The sequence below is a fragment of the Danio aesculapii genome, chromosome 5 (genome assembly GCF_903798145.1).
Source record: "Danio aesculapii chromosome 5, fDanAes4.1, whole genome shotgun sequence".
NCBI lineage: Eukaryota > Metazoa > Chordata > Actinopteri > Cypriniformes > Danionidae > Danio > Danio aesculapii.
This window is the reverse complement of record NC_079439.1, coordinates 38,004,559-38,016,517: the sequence shown is the minus strand read 5'-3', so window position 1 is coordinate 38,016,517 and position 11,959 is coordinate 38,004,559. Positions and strand designations below refer to the sequence as shown.

At 35.2% G+C, this 11,959-nt stretch overlaps 1 protein-coding gene across 2 annotated transcripts; it reads right to left on the bottom strand.

Annotated features, from left to right (window-relative positions):
- Window positions 1-772: 772 nt before the first annotated feature.
- micu2 (mitochondrial calcium uptake 2) lies at window positions 773-11,316 on the bottom strand. 2 transcript variants are annotated; one of them, XM_056458111.1, is made up of 12 exons: window positions 11,072-11,315; window positions 8,437-8,572; window positions 7,937-7,968; window positions 7,730-7,805; window positions 7,565-7,612; window positions 5,666-5,748; window positions 4,887-4,940; window positions 4,662-4,756; window positions 3,446-3,617; window positions 3,023-3,131; window positions 2,725-2,882; window positions 774-2,447 (listed from the first exon to the last, which is right to left on the bottom strand). In XM_056458111.1, the coding sequence occupies exons 1-12, from the start codon at window positions 11,264-11,266 to the stop codon at window positions 2,346-2,348; spliced, it is 1,260 nt and encodes a 419-aa protein (XP_056314086.1). In that variant the 5' UTR covers window positions 11,267-11,315; the 3' UTR covers window positions 774-2,345. The 2 variants fall into 2 exon arrangements, with proteins under 2 accessions (XP_056314087.1, XP_056314086.1); XM_056458112.1 differs by lacking the exon at window positions 4,887-4,940 and having other exon boundaries at window positions 773-2,447; window positions 11,072-11,316.
- Window positions 11,317-11,959: the final 643 nt, after the last annotated feature.

Sequence of the window (11,959 nt, the reverse complement as noted above, 5' to 3'; positions counted from 1 at the left end):
TTACATACAGTATGCCGATCAAAATGGGAAACATGTTAAGGTTTGGTAATTTTTTTAAAAGGCAAATGTTAAATAAAAATACAATAAAACTAATATGATGATATAATTTTTCGACAAATCATTTTTCCCACGTGACGTGACTATATAAATATATGTATATATGTGTGTGTTTGTGTGTATTTTATTTTTTTTATAGTTTTTACATAGTTTTTAAATAAGGAACAGACATACAAACCCATCATGAAACAATAATCTGTGCAAAATGTAAAATAAAGCATGAAACAAGGGGAAATGGCAACATACAAGACATGCGACCTACAAAATAACACAGCAATGGATGTAAAGAGAGCGAGAAAAAAATACTTAAAATAACAGTGGTTATTTGAATATTTCATCATAACTGTGATACTGTTAGTTCTGATCAACTTCTTGTGTCTATAAGGAATTACAGTATTTATACATTTTAAATGGATCCTTAAATGCGGCTCAATGTAGTAGATTGATGTCTGAACACATGACACTGAATTTAATTATACTGAAATGCAGGAAAAAAACTACATTTTAAAGGACAATTAAATAGAAAATATCATCTTAAATTAAAATATATTTCACAAGAATCTTGCACTGTATTTTTGATCAAATGAATGCCAAAAGTGTTGACGTTTCCAAACTTTTGACTCATATTGTATGGGGATTGCACTATTACATTCCAAAACAATAATTCTTAAAGGCAACAATGCAGACTTAATATGCTCCTTTTTTACATTTACAAAACAACAAACAGGGAAAAGGTAAACTTATAAACATGCAAACATACACATTTTGTACACTTTTGTTTCAACTTTATTTATGAAGGGATAATGCATTACTAGCATTTCCTACCCACCACCTAAATCATAGTACTTTTTTTATATTGAAAACTTAAAAAAAACAAAACATGTATATGGTACACCACAACCAAAAATAACAGATTACACAGCGTCAAAGTCTGGTCACACTACACTTGTTTGTTCACTTGCCTTCCATTCATACGCATGTGAATGCATTAAGCAAGAAACGCAAGCCTGTGTGAAGATATTTCGCTGTGTAGCAAAATTAAAGTTTGATGAACTCTGAACTGTGAATTCCCATCATGTGAAAGCATGAGGCCAATAAAAAAAATCCAAATTGACCTCTCAGTACAGAAATTTCAAACATGGAGGAATGAGCTATATGCACAGCCAGACAGCCCAAGAGCTTCCGGTGAACTATTACATAATTGCCTGTTAGACATACAACATGAAGTAGGTCTTAGATCGGATAAGTAGCACTGCATTAAATTCCATTTCCCTTTATGACAGTTTATTTAACCCTAGTATTATCAATGGAATTTCTGCTCCAGCCTGCTGATCCTGACGGCGCTAGTGGTTACATGGACTTTCATCTCGTTTTATGCTTGAATAACTAAATGAATGCTTAAGGCTATTTAACTGAATGTATTGTAATTACATTACAACATTGATGCTGTAAAAACAAACTTGTGAAATTGAAAATAGTCACATAAAGCTTTCACCGGAAGTTTATCGTTGGCTACGAAACTCTAGCTGTGCATAGAGCCCACTGCTCATTTTAGCAGAGTCGCTTCATCCTTTTTGCATGCTCAAAGTCTAGTGTGACCGCAAGCTTTAAGCAGACCATCCTCACAAGTACCACATGGACTTTCACATGGAACCCTACAATAAAGAAAACTGTATTTCACAGTGTCTTTTCATTTTCACAAGTGAACCTCAGAAAGGTGGGAAAACCTCTGTTTTACAATGAGCTCACTTAAAATGGAATTGCACATTTGTTCAGTCACAAAACTAGCACGAAAGTGCTCTAAACCAGTGGTTTTCAACCATGTTCCTGGAGGACCATCAGCACTGCACATTTCCATGTCTCACATGGTGTTATCTTCACAAAATGCTTTACAAAAAAGGATTTAAAACACCACCCACTCCAAATAAAATAGAGGCTAAATACGATAAACTTGCTTCCTATGAAATGATGAAGTGACAGTGTAATCTTGCTGGAGTGGTCACAGACTACAGTATTTCACAAATTCAAGAATGAAAAATCCCCATATTTCCAATAGTGCTTATCACCACAATATTATTCAATTATGATTATTTTTATTTTACACATTTAATATGTTTTGGGCCAACGGCAATGTCAATCTTTAAGCAAATATCTTTGTACCCATGTAAACTTTTTAATGGAAAATGACAGTGCAATTATCAAGACCTGCTTCTTTTAGGTAATTAACTGCGTATCATACTCTTTTCCAGAAGTATACCACATTTCACTAGCCAGACACTCTTCTAGTGTCAGATAGGACTGCCGTTTTTACGGAGAGCCTCTTGAGCTCCTTCCAATGTCTCCCTTTTCACACATTTCCAATAACCCGAAACACCATACTGGGGCTGAACCTATGCAACACACAGGAACAAATGACAATTAGCCTAATATTTACTGCGCAGAGCCACTTAATACACAATCACAAAGCCTAATAACAATTATTCTAATAATCAAAGCCTAATAATCAAATTAATGTCCATATGTCTATATTGTTGTTGACAGTCATTAGGATTTATGCGTTTTAATGCTAATGGTGTTAATTAATTGGTTAATGGTTCAACGTTGTCAAATAACTAAACAAAATCATTGAATTGAATAAATAATAATTAATTAAAAGGCTTTCCTCACCCTCAGTCCACGATGTACTCTGTCTTTCATCACAGCGAGGAACTCTTTATGGCTCAGACAGTCATCTCCATCCATGTCAAAGAGCTTGAAAACTGTGTCTAAAACGTTGTCTGAAAGTTCATGACCTGTCGCGATCATCACCGCTCGCTTAAACTGAGCTAAGGAGCAACAGAGAGACCGAGAGTGCAATGCATTTCAATGACTCAATCAACAATGTCCTGCTACATACTGTATTAAAGACAATCAATTAGCCATTCGTAAAAAGTTAAATAACTATTGGCATCCAGATCAGTCTTACCCAATCCTATTGGCTTGCTGGCATCAATACTCATCTTGACCGAGATGGCGAAGTCCTCCAGATGGTAGGTAAAGAGACAGAACTCTTTAAATTCATCAAAGGTGATGCTCTGACAAAAACAAAAAATGCCACTTTACTTTCATAATAACTGAATTATAATACTGCTATAGGATGCTACAAATATGCATTGATGTCAAAAACACTTAGTACAATACAAATACCATCTACTTTTACATTTTCAAACTAATTTAATTAAAATGTACAATAATCTACTCTTAATTCAGGCCAGGTCAACAAGTTCTTTTAATGATCAGATCAGAGCAGATCAGATATGTTTGACTGATGCACAGTGCAGTTTGTCCACCTCTGTGCCACAAATCACTTTTTCTTAGCCACTTACTTGTCTAAAAATCTAAAAATCACCTGTCCTGTGGGGATTCTCTTCCTCATGTTGTCCTGGTATGCCTCGTTGTCCTCTTCATTAGTGAAATGAAGCAGCCATTCAGCAAAATCCTCCCTCCTCATGGTCTTCATTCCTTTAGAAAACTGCGTGAACTCAACCTCTTGCACCTCTGCCTGCAGATCTTCCATAAACCTACACAAGATCATAACATTTGACATGAATTAATACTTGCATTCAGCTTTTTTAATCGTTGGGGGGGGGGGGGGGGGGGTTATCTTACATGTTAATATTTCATAACTTTACTGTTTCATATTGAATAAATGCAGCCTTGGTGAGCATAAGATGCTTGTCTTTGTGAGGCTCATTGAAGTATTTTATTTTATTAAGAAAAGGCCTGCACAGTGGCTTCTCCTACTGCAGCAAATCGCATTTTTGTTTTTTTTATATTTAGCGCTAGTTTATCAGAAAGTTATGATTTTATTCTCTTTGACTTAATGGATGAAAACAGTGCTTTATTCACACATGTTTTGTGCAATATTTCAGTTTTGCATGCAAGTTTAATTCACATCTTTGGATGGAAACATTGGTAGGGATGTTCTCTTTGTACCATACACAGACAAAACAAACAAGTGAACAGAAACACCATAGTAAAGGCTGCAGATTGTTGCTCAGCATATCTGCTCACCCCTAACAATACTACAGTCTCAAGTGTTCACACTTAGCTGATGATAGATAATGAAGCATGTTTGGCATGCTGCACTGGGAAAGTGCCTTGAGCTCAGAATATCCTTGAGCCTGGGGCTCCCTCCCATTTGAAGGGCAAGAGAGGAGTTCAGGTAGGTCTCGAGAACTCCTGTTTGTTAGGGTTAATGAGTTAGGAATTGCTAAAAGAGTTAGTCTTTGGACGGTGGGAGGAACCCAAGGAAAACCCATGCAAGACTCAAACCAGTGACGTTCTTGCTGGCAAATCTGAAGAAAGGGAGGAGGAGTAGGGGTGGAAGGGGGGATTCTTCAAAACGAAGATGACTAAAGTAAGTGAGTTAGGATTCGTCTGACTGGCACATCGTGTTAGCTGATGCGGGACCAGCCGTGATCCATCTATGCACGTGATCCTTTTGAAATTAGTTTATAAATAAACCACACCTAAGAAAAATGGCAAACTATTCTAATTCCACAGACATCTAAACATGTTAATGTAACCACAGGTTGTGTGTATTTAAAGTTGGGTCCCTTTACCTGCAGAAATCTTTGTACTGGAGTTTTTTATTGCCATCTTTTCCGAAGAAGAACACTTGTAGTGTAGTGTCAACCTCATCGACATTGTCTGAAACCTGAAAAGATAAAGAAAACACTCTTGATATGACACAAACAGTAGTGTTTCTACAGATAATATGAAAGAAAAACAACATTCTGATTTTCACATAACATTTGATTCGCTATATATTTGCTGAACAAACACACCTCTGTCCCACCCTGCCTTAGTAGCTCTTTCTTTGGTCCATTTACTTTCTTCAGCTTCAAACAAAAAGAGAGTGAAGTCAATAGACTTCTGGACAAGATACACAGGGTCTCATATTTGTGCACTTATTCATGTGTTATGGGGTGACGGGATGTAGATCTGCTCTAAAGAAAAACAATCCGTCTATTCAAATAGTTGTTTTCAAGCTTGTGTTGAATCATCTGCACTTCCAACACATCTCACACTGAGAACGGACTCAACATAATCCTCTAAATCAGGGGTCACCAAACTTGTTCCTGGAGGGCCGGTGTCCTGCAGATTTTAGCTCCAACCTTAATCAAACACACCTGAACAAGCTAATCAAGGTCTTACTAGGTATATTTGAGACATCCAGGCAGGTGTGCTGAGGCAAGTTGGAGCGAAACCCTGCAGGGACACCGGCCCTTCTAGACCAAGATTGGTGACCCCTGCTCTAAATCAAACTGAACTCTGCCAATTCATGTACTGTGTTCTGATGCTCCTATCATGCACGATTCATGCATCGACCATTCCCACATACCTGCAGAGCATCGGCCTCATCTCATGCCAGCAATAACAGAAACAAACAAAGCAGACAGACCCTAATGACAGTGTAACTTACACAATCCATACAAGTCCAGTCTGTGGAACTTTCTTACATCTGCGTATCTTCATACAGTTATAAACATTAACATTTAAAACATTTTAAAATGACATTTGCGCTTGGTATTGTTTGAAGCGTGAAGGAGAACACATGGCATACCTTCTGAAATTCCAGCTTGTCCACAGTCTCACTGCCATCAATATCAAGCATTTTGAAAGCAATATGAAATCCTGTGTCAGATTCTGGAATCACAACGCAGTTAAACTGATTAAAGCAACTGCATAATGGCTTTCTGGAATAATCTGTGACCCCTCAGGCAAGCAAACACACCAAGCATGTTGCTACAAGGAAGGGAAGACCGATGAGCATAATGCACCTGCTTATCGTGTCAGTCAATATCATAAATATAACTGTGATATAATTGTAGTGTAATGATAACTACAGTGCGCTCGTGTACAGTTTCACAGCAAGTAATGGGTGAACATGCACATGTACAATATATAGGTGTGTGTGTGTGTGTGTGTGTGTGTGTGTGTGTGTGTGTGTGTATATATATATATATATATATATATATATATATATATATATATATATATATATATATATATATATATATATATATATATATATATATATATATATATATATATATATATATATATATATATATATATATATATATAATTTGGAAAACTATACATCTAAAATCTAACCGTTATAATGTCTGATCTTTCCAGTACAGATCTACTCTAACAAACAAGACTTAGATTTATAAAGGCTCTTCTGACTGTATTCTAGCAGTTAAATACAATTAATTCTGATGCTAAAGCATGAAAGGATTTTTCCCCTGCTTTTTGCTGTTGTGAATTGTGGGACAATGTGTTAAGTTAAAAAAAGTGAAGAAAATCTATTTATTTGTCATTTTTTGTGTAATTGCTGTTTAAATCATAACAAAAATTGGATATTAAAGTTTTAATAATTTGATTTATTATTAACTATTATTCGTTTGATAAGTGTATTTTATTATAGTGAAAAGTATTGTTTTATTTTGATGGACTGTGTGTAAATGATCTAATAAATATCTTGTTTTATACATAAAACGTGGGATAGAAGATGTTTAAATTCCCCATGAAGCAGAAGTTGCTGAGACTTTTATTTTGGTATGCTGATGTACTTTCAATGGGGTATATGCACACGGACTTTTCATTTCAGTCAGCCAGCCCCAGGGCTTTCCAGTTAATTGTCATCCCCTACAAAAATAGCTGTGTTCAAGATCTAATTTCTTCAAAAGAAAAAAAAACAGTGATCTTCACTGCTGAGATACGATATAAAGTGGGTATTAGACCAAAGAAGAAATACATTTTCAATGGAGTTTCTGCATTAGCCTGCTGCTAATGACGGCACCTGCACTTTAACAACTAAATGAATGCTTAGGTCTATTTAACTGAATGTATAGTAAAAACATCGATGCTGTAAAAGGAACCTTATGAAATTGAAAATAGTCACATAAAACTTTCACCGGCAGTTCATCATTGGCTGAAAAACACTAGTTGTGCATATAGTCCACTGAAACAGAACATTAAGGAAGGGGCTAGCAAAATAAACATCTTTAATGGGCACCAAAAAACAACAAATCTTTTAAATATATTTATATAACGTAAGGTCATTCCTGTATTTTCTTCTAATGTTCTACATTTCAAAGTTGATGCAATCTTTTATTGTTAAGTGTTTTTGAGATTAATTAAAAAGCAAAATAAACAATGTCATTTTTGAATTCACTTGGACATCATGCGTGTTTAAGTATGTGAATTGAATAAAACCATGCAACACATTCACACTACATGCAGATTTTTGTTTGAATAGGCTTTTGCAATGTAATTTTTACAGGCACAAATACATATTATGATTCGATCTACAGTAAACAGTCCCACTTTTGAATCATTCAATTAATTTGTTTACATTATTAACAGTATTTTTGACTGGATTATAAGCAGTGATGAGACTATAGGGACTGATAGGAAACTATATAATGACATTCAATGGAAAGATAATACTTACTTGTAATAATAGTGAGGAGAAAAAGGTACTCAGTGTAAGAGATCAACCCTGAAATGAGAAGATTAATATTCAGTGTTAATATGATTCATTAAAACACTCGTGTAAAAATACATGTTTTTTAAACCATAAGTATATTTTGTTTTAATGAGTTTGTTTAACATATACCCTTGTCACCAATTCCTCTGAACAGGTTATTTCCTGCCTCGGCTTTGGAAGCAACCTTTATCATTTCATCCAAGTCCTGTCAACAAACAAATCGGATGATAAGGCAGAGCCGTCATTGCGCCAAAACAATCACACAACATTCAGGATCGTCAACTAGATCTTATGTGTTTGAATCAACATCGATGCAAGCTAACAAAATGCACTTACTGCTTTGGTCAACACCTTTTTCTTTAGTTTGCCTGTAAGAGAAGATGATCAAGGATGGTTTTAACAAAGATTTGCAGCATGATGAAAATTAACGGCAAAAATAAGCTCTGAGGCCCGTAGTGGAGATTGGAGAGATCCTGAGCTCACTTTATGAATACAAGACCTAACAGGCAGAGGTGATTGCTTCCACATAAAGAGGATTTCCACTTGAATGCACACTCAAACCAGAAACATGTTCACATAAATGAGTTTAAGCAAGAGAGGAGAAGACTGCAGGTGTCAGCATTTTAGGGACTTTTTTTAGAGACTGCATAAGAGCTTACATTTAAACTGAAATGTTAAAGCATGCATGTTTCAGAGAAAAAGAAAAATTCCCTCTTAAAGTAGAAAGTAATAAAGCTAGTCTCTAAAGCTATTATTCCAATGGAACAGGAATGCATGCACAATATTGCTTAATCATTGTTCTCTACTGAACATTTGTTTGGTGTGGCGTTACTTACGGTCCACTTTCTCCATCAAGACTGAATGGAGGAAGTCTCTGGGTGTCATGTATGGCTCATCCTCATATATCATGGAGGCAAACTGGTTAAACCGGCGGCGCCTCATGGACATCTGCGGTACCATGATCTGCTCTTGCTTTACAGATATACAAAAACAGAGAGAATAAGTTGCATTCTTGAAATGTGCCGTCTCATTTGATCTAGAGCTGAACTGGTTTTACAATTTGGAGACATTAGAAGTGCTTAGTTGCATCCCAGTGTGCTATTTATGCACTATCATATGGTATGTCAAGAATAAATTAGTCAGGTAATGCGTTTACACTGAAAATTCCAATAAGAAACGGTGCACTTCTAATGGACCATTTCAATGTGATCATGTCATTGGCACATGAATATTTCCTGCTCATTATCGAACTATTTCATAACTGTAACAAGAGACAATTCAATCAACCATTATTTATCAATACGTGACTCTTTTTGGTTTCTCGAAAGTTATAGAAATCAAAAATGTAAAACAGGAAATACATTGGGACCATTGTTATTGTTTACATCGCTCAAAATGGTCTATACCCAGAATCTGCATTTAGTACTTATTTAGAAGAAAAACTCATGTGGACATTTTGTTTGCTCAACTGTCACAGCTTTAATTATTTAGTAGAGGGTCAGGTCTTTTAGATGCTGAATGACTGAAGAAATTGTGTATAGTACATTATTTACTTAAAGAACTAATTTTCTATGATCTTATGAGCCTCTCAGATCATTCTGGAGGAGGGATTTTTTTTGGACATCTCCCACCACAGCATTTAGGACAGGATAAGGTCTGAACTTTGACTGAAATATTGTAATTTTTTCCTTTTTCAGCTGTTCTGTTGTAGATTTGCTGATGTGCTTGGGATCAGTGTCTTGTTGCATGACCCAATTTTGGCTAAGCTTTAGCTGTCAGCTTGGCGTTTTGTTCCCACACACACCTGAAGGCTCCAAACCTCACCAATGCCTCACTTATTTTTGTTAATGCGATATGTTTTTTATTTCCTGAATTTTAAGACCTACCAAAGATTAGATACATTTTTATGTCCTGTTATGGAGGCAGCTGAAATAAATGTATATAAATGTACATGTGACTATACAAGTAATGCAATGTCAACTAACTGAAATAATTTTTTATGATGGCAAATATGCTTTGATGATATTCAAACATATACTCAAGCAGGTCCGTAGCCAGCCTGGTAAAAGGGGTGGTTATGAATAATTTTTTTATTTTTTTTTACTTTTTGCAGTTATTTACCTAATTTTTTTAATTTGATTATTAGTTTAAAATACTGCATTTTAGTGATATTTTAGGAACTTCCTTTTTTTTAGCATGTCGGGGGTGATTATAACCACATTTTTGATGGACCACAAATATTTTCTAAAAATTTTGAATAAAGAAATACATATATGTGTATTTATGACATTATATATCATTAGTTTTTAATGACAAACTGTAACCTATTGTTATTTATTACTCACACACAAAAAAAACTAGCCAGCACAAGTTGCTTTCCTCAGTCAGAATTTGGTCATTTGAATAACATAAAAAAATAATAATAAATATAATTTTTTCTAGCCTCTCTTGTGAAAAAGTGCATTTGAAAATTCAAAGAGAACAACAATAGCCTAATTGGTATTAAAATAAACTGCAATATGGGCTCTCTTTGGTGCTTCATGCCTTTTTATTGGTATTTTTTTTTTGTGCCAAGATTTATAATGAAAGTCACGTGTGAACTTGTGAATGTTTTCTCTATTGAACAATACAGTAGGTCAGTAGTGAAAGATGACTTCACTTACGTCAGATTGTTTGTTTTCTTGCACAGCAGATGTTAAACTCAAAAATAATCTAAAATAATTGTTTGCATTGACCATAATTGATTATCTGAAACCCGCCGAAGCGACGGACAACAGCCAATCCATCTTCAATGGGTTATTTTCTCAATTTATGATGGCATAGCAGTCCAAAAAGGACAAATGACATACAAGTAAATACATACAAGTCAACAATTTATGCATGTATGTATACATTAAAACTGTACCAATAACGTTTTTATAGGAAGTTACATATGTACATGTAAATAGTTAATAATTATTTTATATATAGTTAATAAAATCCTTAATAATATATCTATGGCTTTGACTGAAACATTGTACTATTTTGAAAGTAAATCCTGAATATCTTCCAGCTTTATTCACATAATGAGTTATTAACAATGCATTCACATTATGAAACAACACTGACACATAGTAGCTGAAGTTTGCTGTGACATTAAACTGACGCAGAGATCCACCCACAACCTGAAGGCATCAGCGATACTATCCGAACTATGTGTGTAAATCAAACATTTCATGAGGACGACATACTATGATTTAACAAACTAAAACTTAAAGTTTATCACGTCGTGACAAACCAGTTTTAGTAACTGTTAGCACACGCTGGCCCCACATTTAAACACTTTAACTTTAAAACTTAAACCCAATCGGAAGCCCTATTAACCCCACGAGCAAACAGGCAGTGATTCTGTCTTCAACTTTTCAGACAACACGACAGCCGAAGTTGAAAAGTAATGTGAAAAGTTGTCTCTACTTCGAGAAGTTTGTTTACCTTCTCGTCCTCCGCGTACACGATGTGTGGCCACAGTCTCCATCGCGGGTCATTCTTGTAGTGAATAAATCCTCCTGCTACAACAGAGGCCAGCAGACCCGCTCCAACAGCACGACGGTAAAATATACTTCTGACAGGCCAGAAACTTTTGGCTGTACTTCGCAAAGTAGCGCCTAACCTGGCCCAAGTCGCCATTATTCTAGGGGAAGTTTTATCAGTCTTGTTTGTAGTTAGAGCGATAAGAGGCGGTGGTGTAGCGCCCCCGTCTGCTCGACAGATGAGTGTAAATGAATGAAGCTGCACCTTGAAACCACACAAGCTCTACCAGTTAATAAAACGTTGATCATGTTTTACTCGTTTTTAGTCATAGTCATTTAGCCCAAACGTGAATAAGTACTTCCATAAAGAAACACGACATTTTCTCCGTTTAGTCAAAGTCAAAGTCAGCTTTATTGTCAATTCAGCCACATGTACAAGACATATAGAGAATCGAAATTGCGTTACTCTCAGACCCAAGGTGCTTAACATTAATATAAAAAAAATATATAAAAAATAGTAGAGTTTAAGAAAAAGAAAATTTACTGTATATACATTGCACATAATGTGGTCTAAAAAATATACATAGGTAATAAAATTGTAAACAATAATAGTGACATTAAGGGCATTACTTTTGGTAACTTGTTTAAAAGTCTTCAAAAAATCTATTAGACTTGAAATAGAAAATAAAGGCTTGGTAAAATGTTTTGTGTGGCTTATTGAAGGGTCTTGTAAACTGGGGTGTATGGAAATGTTTGAAGAAAAAGCATAAACATGTATAGGCAGGGTACGAATTACACATTGATAAGAAGGGGGTCAACTTTTCTGCTAATGTTAGTTTGTTTAATACAC

What these genes read in the sequence shown, in the direction of transcription:
- micu2 (XM_056458111.1), bottom strand. Translation starts at nt 11,266, where the DNA reads ATGGCGACTTGGGCCAGGTTAGGCGCTACTTTGCGAAGTACAGCCAAA. An exon ending in CAGAGGAATTGGTGACAAGG is followed by an intron (nt 7,613 to 7,729) that starts GTATATGTTAAA and finishes TTCTCATTTCAG; the next exon opens with GGTTGATCTCTTACACTGAG. An exon ending in AGAGAATCCCCACAGGACAG is followed by an intron (nt 3,132 to 3,445) that starts GTGATTTTTAGA and finishes TGTTTTTGTCAG; the next exon opens with AGCATCACCTTTGATGAATT.